Source organism: Melospiza melodia, chromosome 19 (assembly GCF_035770615.1).
Source record: "Melospiza melodia melodia isolate bMelMel2 chromosome 19, bMelMel2.pri, whole genome shotgun sequence".
Taxonomy (NCBI): domain Eukaryota; kingdom Metazoa; phylum Chordata; class Aves; order Passeriformes; family Passerellidae; genus Melospiza; species Melospiza melodia.
Window position 1 is genome coordinate 9109469 of NC_086212.1, and position 16106 is coordinate 9125574.

Consider the following 16106-nt stretch of genomic DNA (forward strand, 5'->3'; position numbering starts at 1 on the left):
GGCTGGGTCACTTGCAGGGAGATATCTGTGAAATCCCAGCTCCCTTTTCCGTGCTGTCATATCTGTGAGCAGCTTCCCTACACATCACAGCCTACACCTGTGTGTTTAGGAGCAAAATGAGCAGCTAGATTTTTGTTAGGACAGAGTTCTAGCTTGAAAGCAACAGAAACAACATGGTCCAAAACAAACGGTGAGAAAAACGAACTATAGTTGCTGTATTCAAGCTGGGAATGAACCCTGCTTTGCCCAGACTCCCCAGTTTTCAAAACCCCAGACTAAAGGGCAGAAGAATAAAGCATGATCACTGGTTGTCATAGTTTGGATCACCATCCCTTTATCCAAGAATCCTGTTCCCCTGAAGGCTTGTGCATGGTCCAAGGATACCAACCTATGATGCAGAGTCCTTCCTGAGCTCGTGTGATGCCAACATTGACCTGGTTTGGGTCAGTAACAAAGCCCAGGTATTTCTTCTGCCAGCTCTTTGTGGGCTTCCTATCGATCTCAGACCGGGGGCAGGAGCGTACAGTTGACAGGATCACATATTTCCATTCACTTCCTAGAAAGTGGAAACAAACCAGATTTTCTTAGAAGGAAGCATCTGAGCATTTCTTTACCCCACAGGACATTAATTTCTCTACTTCCACCCTATGGGTTTCTCCAGCTTTGGAGGCCTTTGCACTCCTGGTCATTGCTTTCCAAAGAGAACAAATGTTTTCTGGCAGTTCTCTAACACCCTTCTCAGGTGTAGAAGCACAGAATCACAGAATGGTTTTGTTTGGAAGGGACATTCTGTGTTCCAACTTCCCTGATATGGGCAGGGAACCTTTCATTAGAAATTCACTAGAGATCTTTCACCTCTCAGCCTTCAGCAGCCTCACCCTGCCCAAGCATTCCAGAGGCTTTCAAAGGATTTACTGTAATCACAAATCACCCCAAAATCTGGTCTTCCACGGCTGCAATGACCCTGGGGTAGGGTTTGCTCAAGGACTGTATCTGTGAGCAGCTCCTCAGGAAGGCAGGAGGGGACAGGCCCAACCCTGCCCCTGCTGTCCCCTCACCTTGACTCTTGGTGATGGTGCAGACGGTCACCCCGCGGATGCCCTCCCTCTTCAGGCTCTTGTTGATCTCGGACACCTGGGCGCTGTAGGGGCTCAGGATGGCGATGCTGTCCGGCCGGATGGTGCCATCTAGTGTCAGCTGCTTGGCTATCCTCACCTGGAGACACCAGCGTCCTGCTCACCTGGCAGCGGGGCCGGAGGGAAGAGACCCCCAGCACCCCTCCCCAGGCCACCCATGGCACCTGCCTTGCGATCACCTTGCCCTACACCTGCCTCTGCCCAGGGGCGTCCTGGTGTGCTCCAGAGCCGTGAGGCACCAGGCAGACACTGCTGATCTTTGTATCTTTATCATCCCTCCATGATTCCAGCACAACTCCCTCCTTTCTGCATCCCCAGCAATTCCCCAGGACCCTGCTCACCGCCTGTGCCACTTCCTCCAGGTTAGCTTTGGAGTTCTCGTTTCCTTCCTCGGTGGAAATCATGAGGGAGTGCTCCTTCCCTTCCACGTGCCCAAAGATGATGGGGCAGCAGTTGTTGTCTCTGTGGTGGAGCATGCTGGGTTTCCGAGTGAGCTGGGGACACGTTCTCAGCCGATTTTCATAGAACTCCTGGGATGGGAACTCACAAATGCTCTTGTGCTGGCAGAGAAAGGGAGGGAAACTGAGGTGAACAAAAGCCAATGAACTTCTCAGCCTGCAGCGTCTTTCTGGGCAGGCTTCAGCACAATGCCATTCTGCCGGAGCTGGCACTGGCATATTCCTACATATAATCCCGTGTCTAGGAAGGGGAAACACGAATGGAGACTATCTGATGCTTAAGGCAAGCCTGGATTTTCTGTGATGGAGAGAAGACAACCCACTGGAGGGCCTCACCATGCGGTACTGCGTGTCCAGCATCCAGGCCTGCTCCTGGTAGCGCTCAAAGAGAGACGTCTCCATGCCAAGGGTCTTGCAGACATCATTGTTAACCACTGGCCTCAGCTGTTTGTGATCCCCCAGCAAAACAACCTGGAAGGAAGAGCAGACACCTCAGCTGCAAGGTGGAGGCCCTGCAAAGGCCATCAGCTCTTTGGAAGGCTGTTTGCACACAGATATCCGGTGCTACTTATTTATATTACATTTACAGCAACCTCAGCCAAAGACCACATTGGACATGACGTAAAGATGCTGTCCTAGATAATGTTTCCATCTGATGGGAGGAACACAAAGAACCATAGAATTCTAGAGGCACAGAATAGTTTGGGTTGGAAGGAACCTTAAAGCTCATCTTGTTCCAACCCCATACCATGGGCAGTGAGACCTTCCACTATCTCAGGTTGCCCCAAGTCCCATCTAACCTGTCCTGGAACATTTCCAAGGATGAGGCAGCCACAGCTTTCCTGGGCAAACTGTGCCAGAGCCTCACTATCCTCACAGGGAAGAATTTCTTCCTAATATCCAATCTAACTCTGTCCTCTATCAGTGTGAAGCCATTCCTCCTTGTCCAGTCACTCCATGCCCTTGTCCAAGGTCCCTCTCCATTGCTCTTGGAGTCCCTTTAGGCATTGTAAAGGGCTCTAAAGTCTCCCTGGACCCTTCTCTTCTCCAGACTGAACAGCCCAAACTCTGTCTATGCTTCTTGTCATGTTAATACTTTGTACCTGGGCCAGAATATTTTTTCGATGGCAGCGACACCCATCCCATAAAGAAGCACAAACCTTAAAATCCTAACAGTTCTTGTAAGAGCAGCGTGGTAAGGGATGGAAAGGGTTTGAGAGCCCTGAGCAGCTGTCCCAGAGACACGTCTTTGGCAGGGACATACCTTCTCAGCACGGCCGTGGCAGACCAAGGGGATGAGGGTCTCGGGCTCCGTGGACATGGCACACTCATCAATGATGATCTGTTTCACATTGAGGTTCTCCAGGGCGCTGGCAGACGAGACAGAGCACGTGCACAGGATGACATCGTGACACGCCAGCTGATACGAACGACCTTGTGCCAACCAAACTTTGTACCTAGTGTTGATGCAGAAAACACCAGGTTAATGCATAAGGGAAACACCTCCAGATGCTTCACGTGGGAACCAGGCAGAGGTTGTGCTTTCCCAAATGATTATGGCTTCACCTCCCTCCCCAGGATGAGCTGGTGTTCCCAGAAAAGGACTTCGGATGGACACTGTAGGAAATGTACTTTGTCCTGAGCTCAACAGGGCAGGGGGTCCAGGTGAAGGATTCAAGGGTCACACAGGCAGAATAGGAATTTTTGGTCCAAAAGGACAACAGCACCAGTGCAAAAGTGATTCAGAGGCTCTGTGCTGTACCTGTCACCTTGAGCTCATCACTTTTTATCGTTATTCTGAACACACAGTTTATTAATCTGTGCTTCAGAGGTGGCACACAGCCAAAGTCACCCATCTCTCACCAGGGTCTCTTCCTACTCACTCCTTTGTTTCTTCTTCTGTGATCTCCTCTCCGTTCTTCACCCGAGCGTCAAAGTGACGGATCCTCTGCCAGAAGGGGCTGGGCGCCCGCCGGATGCGATGGTGCAGGATTATTTCACTGAATAAAGAGTCAATATATTAATATTTTCCCTCAACACTGAGACCTGAGTAATTTTTTCTACAGTGAAGCAGACCACACCACCTGCCTATGTGGAGAAACCCCATTAGCTAAAAAAACTCACAGCCAAACTTTCCCATCTTTGTAGACCAAATAATTCAACCTTGAGAACATAAAATACAACTGCTTCCTTTTAGCAGCTGCAAGCAGGAATGAAGTCAGAGATGTTCAGGGCTGTTCCAAAAGGAAATAGAGACTTTTCACCAACCTGGATTTCCTGACTAGGTGCCAGATTAGAGTGTACACATTCACTTGAAAAAATTAATTACAAATTAATTAGAAAGCAGGTTAATAGTGCTGCTCTGCAGTGGTGGAATGAAGCTATTTGCTGTGGTTTTCTCAGCATTACTGATGCAGAAGCCACCTCTCCCCAGCACCCTAGGAGCCTGCAGGGCCATGCCATCCTACCTGAGCTCATGTTTTGGCTTTGCATCCCGTAGGGATTTACGGGAGATGTTCCGGTTGCTCCCCGGGTATGGGAATTCCATCGTCTCAATGGCCTCCCCATAAACCCTCAGTGGTTTCAGCTTCTTCATCTTCAGCAGCATCTCTGGAGAAGGAGGGCAGGTCTGCTCAGACAGCACCAGGCACTGGTGGTGCTCAGGCCTGTCTCTCCCTGTCCCTCTCTCATCATCCTGTCTCTGGTCCTTGCCCTGCAGCGCAGGGTCCTCTGTAAGGACCAGCCCCACTTTCAGCCCCTGCACACCACGTGTTCTCCCTCCCACCAGTACATGCCACTTGAGGGGCTTAAAAGATGATAGTTACCAGCAACAACATCAACAGACTTGTTGGATGGGCCACAGTACAAGATGCACTTTCTCTTCTTGTCCTTTTCATCTTCCAAGCACTGTGTTTGGTCCTTCTCAACACTCTCCTCATTCAGTTTATGGAACCAGTAGACAATGTGAGTTCCAACAACGGTCTTCCCTGTGCCTAGAAAAAAAAGGGAATTTGCTGAGAACATTTTAACCATAATATTGATGCTCTGGACCTGCATCCAGCTGATCAGCCACAAAATAAAATCAAGAATGGAGGGGATTGCCTTGCACAGCTGTGGGTGATGCCAACCCATGCTCCCTTCACCTGGCTTCACCAAGGGTCCAATGGAAAGCAGCAGATCATCTCTTACCTGCCATTCATACCACAGCAGGTGTATTCTGCTCTCCCCTCTTACCTGGTGGGCCTTGGATGAGCATGAAGGATTTTCTTAGAGCATCCAGAACAGCCTGGTTCTGACTCTTGTTAAGTTTCCAGTTGCTGCCAGGGATATCAAAGGATTTTTGCTGCAGGATTTTGGATTTTGTCACTGTTAGAGCAAAGAGCCAAGAAAGCAAATTTAAAGAAGGTTACTGAGGGCAGCACAGAAATGATCCAGCAAGAGGGTGTAGCAGGCACCTAGTGATGGTGGTCCATTACAAGACCACCTAGAAATAATCCTTGTTGCATGCCAGGATTCTCTGCCCATGAACCATCTCTGTGAGTCCTGGGGATGACAATCTCAGCTGTGCCAGCCACCAGCAGAGCATCCCAAATTACATGGCAGCATCACCCCTATCACCCACAGAAACTGCCAGGGCACCTGCCTGGCCAGCAGTAAATAGCCACAAGGTAAGAAAGGTTAATATTTGCACTTACGTTTCTGAGGAGGTTCGTGGCCAAGGGCAATGCTTGTAGCAAGGTCAGAGGCATACTTGAGCCTCCAAATTGCTTTTTCTTTCCGTCTGACAGACAAGGAAAAATAGGAATGAATGGAATGTTGCATAAAATAGCAAAAGTTGTAATACAGCTTTGCTTAACTGCCTTACTTATTCTTACTCTCTTTGTTGTTACATTAGCTCCTTCCATAAAGAACTTAAACCACAAGTAACATAAACTTATTCTGCTCCTCTGCATCTGGGACCATTTCTCAACTGACTGAAGAGCTGAGCCCACAAAGATGTTGAGAGCAAGGAACACAACTCCTGTCCCAAGTCTGTTTTGTTGCAGCCCACATCCTTTTATTGGGTTAGCTTCTAATGTTTCCTAAAATTCACAATGCAAAAGGAAGCACATTCTGCCCTGAGAATGCTACAGCACTGGGGGTGCATAGCAGCCTGTGCTGTGTGCAAGGAAGGGCAAACTAGACACCAGCTCTGATTTAAAAAGAGCACAACTTGCTTTGCAGCAGCAGCAAAGGGGAATGATTTGGAAATCAGGGAACTCTTCCTCTAAGCAAATCCCACTCCGCGGCTTCATTTGGGCTTTTAAAACACATATTGCAGTAATATAAGAAGCAGGTGCTCAGGGAAATTTCACCACCTTCCCCTATCTCCCCATTCTCAGGGACAACCAGAAGAGAATGAGACCCTCTGGAAAGCAGACATAAAGGGTGCTGCCACCCCCACCAAAAACCCACAGACCAACAGGATGGCCAGTCAGAGCAAGGATAAGAGCAGGTTTTTCAGGGGATCAGCCACAGCAGTGAGGAAAGCCCCTGGGGGTGCAGCAGAGGGGTCCTGTGGGAAGCCAGGTTAACCAAAGCACACTGCTGAGCCCACTTACATGTCTGGCAGCATCTTTGGAATGAGCTCCACTGTGAACCTTGCAGAATCCTGTGAGATCTCCACAGGGATGGTCTCCATAGACATATAGTGGATGTAAAAATTCACAGTCTGATGACCAGTCCTGTCCAACTTCTCGTCATCGTTGAACTCCTCTGTGACCCCGTGAGCCACCCAGGTGTAGGTATCGGGATCAACCACAAGTTTGTTCTCTGATTTGCCATTGTCAAGCAAAGACAGGTTCTGGAGGCCATGGCTGAGGCTTTCCTCATCGCTCTGAGGGCTCTTGGGAAGCTTCAGCCCACCTAAACGAATGCACAGGTAACAGTGGAAGAAGTCCACTTCAATGGAGCAGTCCTCCAACCACTTCTTGTTCACCACAAAGCTCCCTTGCAGCTGTCCTTTGCTCGTCCTTTGGTTTGCCCACTTTATTTTAATATCATGGAGGACAATTGAGTCATTCTCGGCCACGGCACACGACGCAGACTCCATGGCACTCATGGGCATCCACACCTTGTTGTACTCCGTCGCGCTCTTGTACTTGTCCTTGGACTGCAGCGTGGCGTAGGCCGAGAAGCAGTCGATTGGCTTCTCCATGTGCTGCAGGCAGACCTCAAAGCCCGGTGTCACACACCACAGCTGCACGAAGGGCACCAGGAAGCCGCGGCTGATGTCGGTGGTGAGCTGGAACCACAGCGCGTCGCCGGCGCTCAGCTCCAGGGACAGCTCCATGTAGTGGGAGCAGGAGCTCTTCCTCACCCAGCCTATGTGCCGGTGGTAGAGCTCCTTGCTCTGCCGCAGGAGGGATGCAGCCCTGTCAAACTCCTCGTTCCTGATGGCCATCAGCACCTCCTGCCACGTCTGGGTGCGGAAGAGGGTGACACTCTTGTCACAGAGGGGTCCTTCCCGCAGGCTCTGCTCCTTTGTCTCTGCAGAGTACATCCTCCTCTTCCAGGCCAGCCTGATGCTGCTCCGCTGCTGGATGAACACAGGCTGCTCTATCAGCTGAAGGGACCTGTAGCTAATTCTCTGCGGATCTGGAAGACTCTCGTTGTTCAGGGGAAACAGGGCTTTAAAAAACCTGCTCATCTCTTCAATATCCACTACAAAGGCAATCTTCTGCAGGACTTGGTCCTTCAGCTGGCTGGCCATCTGCAGGGAGTGGGCTCTCTTCTCATACGTCAGTGCCTGGCTATTTTTCCTGTTGAAGTCGTGACAGAGGAACTCAATGTCGTCCGCGGAATAGATGAGGGGCTTCTTGCGGAGCACAGAGTGAAGGTGCCGCTGCACCACCACGTCCACGTACCGGCGGATGGGAGAGGAGGCCCAGGTGTAGGAGTCAACGTGCAGGGAGTAATGGCCTGCCTTCGACTGCACGGTGGAGTTGGAGCGACAGAAATAGGAGCGGCTGAGCAGTCTCCTGAACTCCAGGACCACGGGGGCCAGCTTTGGGTGGATGTCATCAGTGACAACGAGGTCGAGCATCTTCTGGAAGTCACGGGCATTAGCAGCTGACTGCAGGTGCTCCCAGATGGGGCCCAGAAGACTGAACTCCACATTTTTAGGGGAGTCTTGAGCAGGAGGCATTTCTCCAAGGTGATGCAAGAGATGAATAGACAAAGGAATGATGTGGCTGTACTTGTTTTTCATGTGTGACAGCTGTGCAAGACTTGGCTCACACTGACACCGGAGAGGAGTGACATTTCTGGTCACCTCCTGGTTGGTGAGGAACTCGGCCACGAAACTATTGAACATGATCATTAACTCCTCTATCATCTGATGGGACCCCCTGTTACCTGGGGAACTTTCCTCATCCAGCCGGTCATAGAAACAGTCCTCCTGTAGCCGAGACTTCCGATGGATCCTGGAGAAGTGATAAGCCACAGCAATGCAGTCCTCCAGGGTATCAAAACAAAGGGCTTTTGCTGATGCCCTGTAGCAGTTCTTAATGCAGAGCTCTGCCTCTTCGTAGGACAGCTGCCTGTCCGAGCGGATCACGGAGATGGTGAAGATTCCCTTCAGCATCTGATCAGTCTCCTTCTCTACGGTGACAAACAAGGAGATCACCCGTCGGTCTTTCTGCGGCAGGAGGCTGCAGACATCTTGGCTGATTTTGGGTGGGAACATGCACAGAGGCTCCTGCTTGGGAGCATAGAAGGTGACACCTCGCTTCTTTGCTTCCAGGTCCAAGGCACTGCCTTTGGGAATGATGCCAGCCACATCTGCAATGTGGATCCCAATCTCATAGTGCCGCCCAAGATCCCTAACGCTGATGGCATCGTCCAAATCCCTGGCACCTTCGGGGTCAATTGTGAAGGTCATGTAATTCCGACAGTCCTTCCGAGCTTCCTTGGTGAGGTTTATGTTGTTGTTGGAGGTGTATTTGGCTGACTCTTTGGTGACAGCAGCCGGGTATTTCTTCTCCAAACCATACTCCAAGGCGAGGATCTTTAAGCCTTCTTCCAAAGTCAGTGCTGCCTGCAGTACCTCTGTTATTATCCCCAAAGGGTAGTAAAACCCTTCCCTCCAGGAGATGACCTGGACACAGAAGAACTGGCACCTCCTCATCTCCTGGCTGATCTTCTCACAGCTGACCACTCTGTACTGCCCCTTGACAAACCTGCGGATGGGGATGACATTGGGTTTCTCCTTCAGCCCTGGGACGAATATTTTGGTGACAGTGGGATCGATGGGTATCATCACACGGGGATCAAACTCATCCATCATGCAGATGAAGGTGGGTTCTCTCTCAGCACGTTTCAGGATGCCCACCACCCTCCCCTGTGGGCGGTGGCTGCTGCCATCACCTGTGCTGTTCTGCAGGATTTCCACCAGCACCTCATCCCCAGTGAAGGCTGTCCCACAGTTAACTCTGCCTTTGATCTGGATGTTCATGGCAGGGGAGTCATTGAGGGTGAAGGCAGAAGCTCTGTCGAACGCCTCTTTGATCAGCTCACACCTCTTGTACATTTGGGGGTGCATATGCTGGTACTGCTGCATCATCTGAGAGGAGAAGCTGACGTACTCCCGCTTGTCTTTCCACTGCTTTGAAGCCTCGGCCTTCACATTCAGCAGCCCTTCGTCAGACACTGTCACCAGCATGTTCTTGCTCTCATCTAAGAGCTCCTGCAGGATGGGATCATCAGCATTCATGCTGTCATAGTCAGAGCTCGAGGATTCCGCGTCGCTGTCGTCCTTGTCCCCCTCCAGGCTCCTGCTCCAGCTCTCCTTGTCGCACGCAGCCTGTTTGATGTGAGCCATTGTCAGGCTCTCCGGGAAGATGCTCCCCTTGTCGATGCACTGCTGGATGAACCGTTTCCACACCTTGCTGCACTGGCCGTGGGAGCACAAGGCCACGGCATCCCCCACCACAACCACCAGCGACTGAGCCCGGGTCATGATGGTGTTGAGCACTCTGGCCTCGTTGAAGAACTCGAGGTGGTGGGAGGCTGAGACGCGCAGGCTCTCGCTGGTGTGGACCGTGCTGATGATGATGACCCGAAACTCACGCCCTGCACCAGAGGGGACAAGGGAAAGGTCACTCATGAGATCCCAGCAGGGAAGACCTTGCCTGGCTGCCACCTGCCTACGCTGTGTCACATGGCCATGGACTGATGTAACCCTGCTTGGCTGAAATATGGGGGCCACCCCACGTGAGTAAAGCAGGGGGATCCTGAGATCCTCTGTGCATGAACCAGGGTGGACATCACAGGCACCACCACCCACACACTAGGGAGGGAAGGACAGCCTGGAGATGGGATAAAGGCAGAGCACTGCACCAGTGCAGCCATGAGCACCCACAGAGTAGCCCAGCATGCCCAGTGCCACCAGCAGCCCCTCCTTGCAAACAGGGGTAGAGTTTGCTGTGAATCTCAAATTCCATGAGGAACTGAGGGTCTTGCAGGAACAAGAGCAGTGCTCATTTGCAAGGATCCCTCTCTCCCCTCAGGAAGAGCTCTGCTGGTCACAAAACAAATAACAACCAACAAGAGGCATCCTAGTGATGTCAGAGCTGGGAAGAGACTGCAAAGAAAGGGTATGGAGATCACAAACACCCCCTGGGGTCAGTTATTCTCACCACGAGGAGTCCCAGCTGCGCAATAAAAAAATAAAAAAATAAAAAAGAAAAAAAAGAAAACAAACACGGATGAGTCATAAATTAAGTCCTTGAGGACAAAACCAGCCTCTTGTCATCCAGAGCAGGAGACTCCTCCTCTAGTGAGCTGTTCTGTGATTGGTACCCATCCTGGTTTCAATTCCCTTCTGTCACTAGCCTCCCTCACTGGTACTTAGGGCTTCACATGATTCACACATACTCAAGTCTCTGGGATGGCACTTACAGGGTTTCTACCCTCCTACAAAGCAAAGTCCATATATTTGAAATGAGTAATCAGCTGGGCAGAGATTTAATTCTGTGAGAAATCTTATTCACGCAGGAAAAGACAAAATCAAAGCTCTACCAACCAGAAGGTATGGAAACCAGCCAAAGGAGTTCCAGGCACTCCCTCCTAACTGGGACTGTGGTGGTGGCAGCGACACTGAGAGGACAGGGGAGCTCTGTCTGGCAGCACCTCCCAGAGAGGTATTTTTCCACAACAACAGCCAATATTTCGCGTGTTAACCAGGAGGAAAATGTAAAGGTGTTGGAAACTCCTCTGTGTCTCTTCCTCCTGCCTGTTACCCCGTGGCTGTAGTTGCTATGGACCCTCATGTCCACCAGCATGACTGCAAAAGCTGCGTATGACTCACACAGAAGACCCCAAAATGCAGCCAGGCATGAAGGACTGTTGCACAAAACACAAACCTGGCAAATTTTCATAGTTTTCCACCACCACTTCTTGCAGCTGCTTTTTCCTCAGCTCTTGTCTTGTTGCAGAAACCTGGTAAGAAAGAGGCACAACTGATCTCAGCTCAGAAAGGCCACCCACCAAACACCAGAGTCCCTCATCCTGCCCAGCTGCAGGTTTCCCAAACTACTTGAAAGCAGCCACACATGTGGGCTGACTTAAGCCAGAGCTCCCACTGCTCTGTAATTAACCTGCCTAGAAGATGCTGATAGAAGTGTTTAACTAAGCCATCCCACCATCTCTGCTCCAACCACCCAAGACACTCTACCTAAATGGAGGGTGCTCAAAAAAACACTGAAGGCACAGAAGACCCCAGATTTCCTATTTTTACTAGCACAAATACAAATAAATAGATTAAAAGGGTCTTTCTTAGGGAGTGTTTAGTCAGCAGTGCTGGCATAGCCCCCTCAGGTGGAATGCAGAATTCCTCTAGGTACCTGTGTCCCATGGGAGACCACACAGATCTTCTTCAGATCCCGGACACCCCACTCATCTGGCCACCTCTGATAGATCTCCTTCACTTTCTCAACCACTTGTATTATCTCAGAGATGTTTTGCCAAGAAATCATGGAGATATCCCTTTCAGCCACACCAGACACATGGCAGAACACGAGGGGATAAATTTCGGGGTGGGGAGGGATGTTCCCACTGGCGCGGATAGCGTTGCCCTTGCCGACGTAGAAATGCTTGGAGATGAACTCAATGATGCCGGCGGTGGAACGGTAATTCTCATTGAAGATGATCCTGCTCTTCTTGGCCACCTCATGCGTCTCCTTCTGGTAGAACTGAAAGAGCCGGTTCAGGAGGGTGTGATCAGCAGATTGCCCACCCCCAACACAGAACAGCTTCGGGGTTATCTGCATGTGGTCCCCAGCCAGGACAATGCGGGTCTCGGAAGTGGCGTAGGAGAGCGGAACCAAAGCTTCGCACTCCAGCATCTGCGCGGCCTCGTCGATCATGATGTGGGTGAAGTAGCCAGGGCACACCTTCAGGTCCTTGGACAGCATGGAGGTGGTGATGATGATGCGGTGCTTGTCGATCTCGGCCGGCGTGGGGCGGCGGAAGGAGCGCTGGTCCGGCGAGAGGCAGCAGTACATCTGGGTGATGGGGTCCATGGTGCTGACGGGCCGGTCCGTGTACATGATCCGCAGGGGAACCGCCCAGGGGTTCCCCGAGGTCACGTAGCTGTGGAAATACTCCCGGATGTAAATGTCAGCAGCGCTGCAGGGGAGCAAAAGGGAAAAGTGTCAAGGAATCGTCGGTGCTGTTCTTAAATTCTGCAACACAAAGTTCTCTCTCATCATTCCGCAACGCTCATGCAGTTTCTCTCCTGGCTCTGGTGACACCACACTTGTCACAGCAGACATTCACAACTGCACAAAGGAGTGGGTGCCTACGCAGTCACCAATTCCCAGCCTCTTTCAACAGCATGATTTAAAATAGGAGTTGGTATTTGAGACTACGACAACTCTTGACACTCTTATGGAAAAATGTGATGTGCCTCACAAAAGCTGTGCCCCTGATGCTGTGCAGGGCCAAGTGACAAGGAGCTCTCCTCTGACAGCAAAGCATCCCCATCCCCTGGTGAGACAAGACCTACAGGAGAAGCTTCCGTGCAAGCAAACAGCCTGGAACAGGCTAAGATTAGCAGTCACCATCTATTATGCATTAAAAACTGAGGCAGGCAGTAACAGCCTGCAGGATCAGATGTGGACACTCTTTTCAGTGTAACTGCTCTAATTTTAACAGTCTTGGCCTGGTTTCTCTGAAGGCAGATCCAATGGCATTCAGACCAGATCTGCATTTTCTCTTCCCCAAACTCTCCCTGGAAAAGTCAATAGATTGGCATACAGAGCCAAACAGCCTTCAAGGGCAACTAGAGCACAACATTATCCCAGCATGGACAGGCAGCAGCTTTCTACTTCTTGGAGTACACAGTAAAGGCTGGAGAGAACTCTCTCTCCATCCACATTCCCATTTTATGACGAGGCAGGAATATGTGAAGTGCTCAAGGCCAGGATGGACAGGGCTTGGAGCAACGCGGTCTAGGGGAAGGCTTTGGAGCAGGACAAGCTGTAATGTCCTTTCCAACCCAAACCATTCAGGGATTCTGTAAGTCTGCATTGGCTCTTCCACACAGACTTCCACCCATGCTAGGCTTCCTCCTAACAGGAAGTAGAGCAGTTTAAGACAAATTCAACAAAAACTAATTTAATTCAAAAAGCAACTGAAGTGCACACTGAGAAAAGGGCAGCTCAACTCTGTCTCATACACCCTGACTCCCCTTCACCCCCTCAGTGAGCAATGCACCAGCTTGCCCACAGTTCTCACTGCTTCTTCCCTGCTAACCTGTTTGTGTGTGTGCAGATCAGCACGCGTGTGTTGGGCTGCCTGAGGATCTCCAAGGTGGCCATGGCCAAGGTGAATGTCTTCCCTGTGCCGAAGGGCCCATAGATGAGCAGAGGTGGGACCTGCCGGCTGGTGGTCGGCTGGCCCGTGATGAAGGAGATGGCTTGTTTCTGCTTGCTGTTCCCTCTCTGTGGGGATCCAAGAGAGTAGGGGATGGAGCAACTGGCAACATCTGGCAGGACCAGCTTCTCATCCGACAGGCTGTCCACAGCTTGGTGCCACTGCCGGAACAGCAGCTGGTCTATTTGGAACTGGATCTCCACCTTGTGGGAGGTGTCTGCCTTGAAGTTCAGCTCCGAGCAGCATCTGCTTGGTATCTGTAGCCAGATGGTCTTCTCTGTGGTGGCTTTATGCTCCACAAAAACTTCATAAACCCGATTGTCCACAGGTGGGTCAAGCGCCAGGAAGGCGGTGGGCACAGACCTGCTGAGCAGGTACCCCTCGTCCGTGTCTGGTGAGAGGTTGTAAGGGGTAGGCACTTCAGCAAACAGCTCCCCAGAGAGAGCAAACTTCGCCCCCATGGAGAGGCTCTGCAGCATGGGGGTCAGCGAGATGAGCACACGCAGGTTGAGTCTGAAAGGAGGAAACACCCAAATGAAGAGCAGAGAAAGGATCTGGCAGTTGCTGGGACCTCCTCCATGGAGAGGGGATTGCCATCTACACCCAGAGAGGGTCTGCCAGCCCCCCAAGCACATACAGAGAGAAATCATGCTCTAGCTAATCCATGGCCACAGGATGAGACCCAGCAAGCCATGCTTCTTGTTTCCAGTTTTCTGGAAAGGCACCACAAGACCCAACCCAGAATGAACAGAAGACCCCAGGAGCAGCATGGCCCCAAAGGTTAGCAACAGGCTTGTGGTCCCTAGTGAAGGGGATCTCCAAAAGGATTCACATCTGGCACTTACTTGGCAATCAGAGCCTGCTCAGCTTCTTCCTCACGGAAGAGGAATCTATGCATCCTCTCCCGATAGTTGAGCCGGGTGATGGGAACGACTTCCCTACTCTCACTTTGGTAATCCAGTGCCAGAGCAGGAGGTTTGTACTTTGCCAGCAGCTCCATGTCTTCTGCAGTCCTTGGCATGCTGGGAACGATGATGCGGTTTCCGCGATCCCAGCGCACAAAGTTGACGGGGCGGGCGCTCTCCCTGGTGCTGGGGACCTGCTGGGGAGCCTCCTGCCGGCCCACCCTCACCCTGAGCTTCTGCATGAGCACGGGGCGCTGGCCAAAGTCGAAGACCACCCACTGCTCAAAGATGCCCAGGATGCAGCTCTCCACGCTGACCTCCACCTGCGCGACGCGGGGCGAGGAGGACACGGTGGCCACGTGGTCCCCACGGAGGTACTGCAGGCCCCGGGAAAGCCCATTCCCCGAGAAGCAGAAGTTGATTCCAGGGTCCCGCTTCAGCAGGGCCACGTGCTGCAGGTGCATCTGCCATTGAGGAGAAGACAGGGACACAGTGAGGGCAGCCCACGGGAAGAGCCCAGCAGCTGGTGAGGTGCTCCAGCAGCGTTTCCTAGAAAAAGCTGCTAGAGGAACCAAACTCTGAGGTGTCAACCTCACCACAGCTTACGCCTCATGCAATCACACAGCAATTACTCTAAGGTCTCAGAGAACCTCAGGTTTCAGTTTAATATCAACCAGTGTGCAGTAAATGGGAAATCTACTTTGGAGAAGACAGGCTCTTGCCCCCAACATCTACAAAATCCTGGTCAGGAAATCAACTGAATGTTGTTATTTGTGATGATACAGGCGAGGTGTTGAGAGCAGCCAGGTCTGCCCCAGGACCACTGCACAAAACAGGAGACACAGTGGCTGCATGCCCTGCACACAGTCCCAGTGCAGGCACCACCTGAGCAGCTCCTGTGTACCCAGCACATGTTTTCATTTAAACATGCCCGAATCCCCACCCTTCTGCCCCTTGCAGAAATTATAACTAAAACCCGCCCAAGCAAACAAAACCCTGCAAAGACTGAGCTAACCTTAGAGTGGACCTTGAAATGCCACTGGTATTTCTTCTTCCTGTCCTCCAGCTGAATATGCAGAGGCTGCTCACACACAACTTTGACACCCTCGACGTGCTCAGCCATCTGTGGGGAGTCATAAGAGGAGAGGGACTGAAGGCAGCATCCCAGGGACACAGCCCTCCACAGTGCCTCCCTCATCCTTGCCTTTACGCTACGTCCTCCCAAGAGCGATCAAGAGTACATCCTCATATTCCATCCTCACCCACTGCTGCTCCACACAGCAGCCTTGGGAAGCAAGAGGACCCACGGCATAGCTCGAGTACCCCGAGCAGGCTCTCAGGTTTCTGTCTCCAAAGGAGGAAGGAGGATGCCACATCCCTTTTTGCATTCCCATTAGGAAAGTGAGCAGTGGGCTCCATTCCCAAGCTCTCACACCAGAGGATTCCTGCGATGTGCTGGACCAAAGCACTCCCACCCTGTGCCCACCACTCACAATTAACACCTCGTTGGAGCACTTCCGATACTCAGCAAGGAGCCGGTCCTGGTAGGACAAGAGCCCATCCTTCAGGGCTTGCTTCTTTTTCTTCACAGAAACCTTCACCCTCTGGATCCACTCCTGCAGCTCCTCTTTGGAATGAGCCTTGGTGCAGCTGTTCCCCATTTCACACACCTCCGCTCTGTCAGGAGAGAG

General features: G+C 51.6%; 1 protein-coding gene across 3 annotated transcripts in view; it reads right to left on the reverse strand.

The window, feature by feature from the left end:
• HELZ2 (helicase with zinc finger 2) overlaps positions 1–16106 on the reverse strand; it is a 28438-nt gene that overhangs the window by 1602 nt on the left and 10730 nt on the right. For 2 of the 3 annotated variants that reach the window (XM_063172416.1, XM_063172415.1), the window contains exons 3-19: positions 15909–16092; positions 15431–15538; positions 14356–14879; positions 13391–14023; positions 11479–12262; positions 10999–11074; positions 6196–9706; positions 5290–5375; positions 4829–4960; positions 4420–4587; positions 4063–4204; positions 3478–3594; positions 2859–3051; positions 1931–2065; positions 1478–1696; positions 1059–1215; positions 389–556 (exon numbers count right to left, since the gene is read on the reverse strand). In XM_063172416.1, the coding sequence (XP_063028486.1) occupies positions 389–556; positions 1059–1215; positions 1478–1696; positions 1931–2065; positions 2859–3051; positions 3478–3594; positions 4063–4204; positions 4420–4587; positions 4829–4960; positions 5290–5375; positions 6196–9706; positions 10999–11074; positions 11479–12262; positions 13391–14023; positions 14356–14879; positions 15431–15538; positions 15909–16092 (7337 nt within the window). Of the gene's footprint in view, positions 1–388; positions 557–1058; positions 1216–1477; positions 1697–1930; positions 2066–2858; positions 3052–3477; positions 3595–4062; positions 4205–4419; positions 4588–4828; positions 4961–5289; positions 5376–6195; positions 9707–10998; positions 11075–11478; positions 12263–13390; positions 14024–14355; positions 14880–15430; positions 15539–15908; positions 16093–16106 lie in introns of those variants that run through there. The other variant, XR_010030071.1, reaches the window with a different exon arrangement.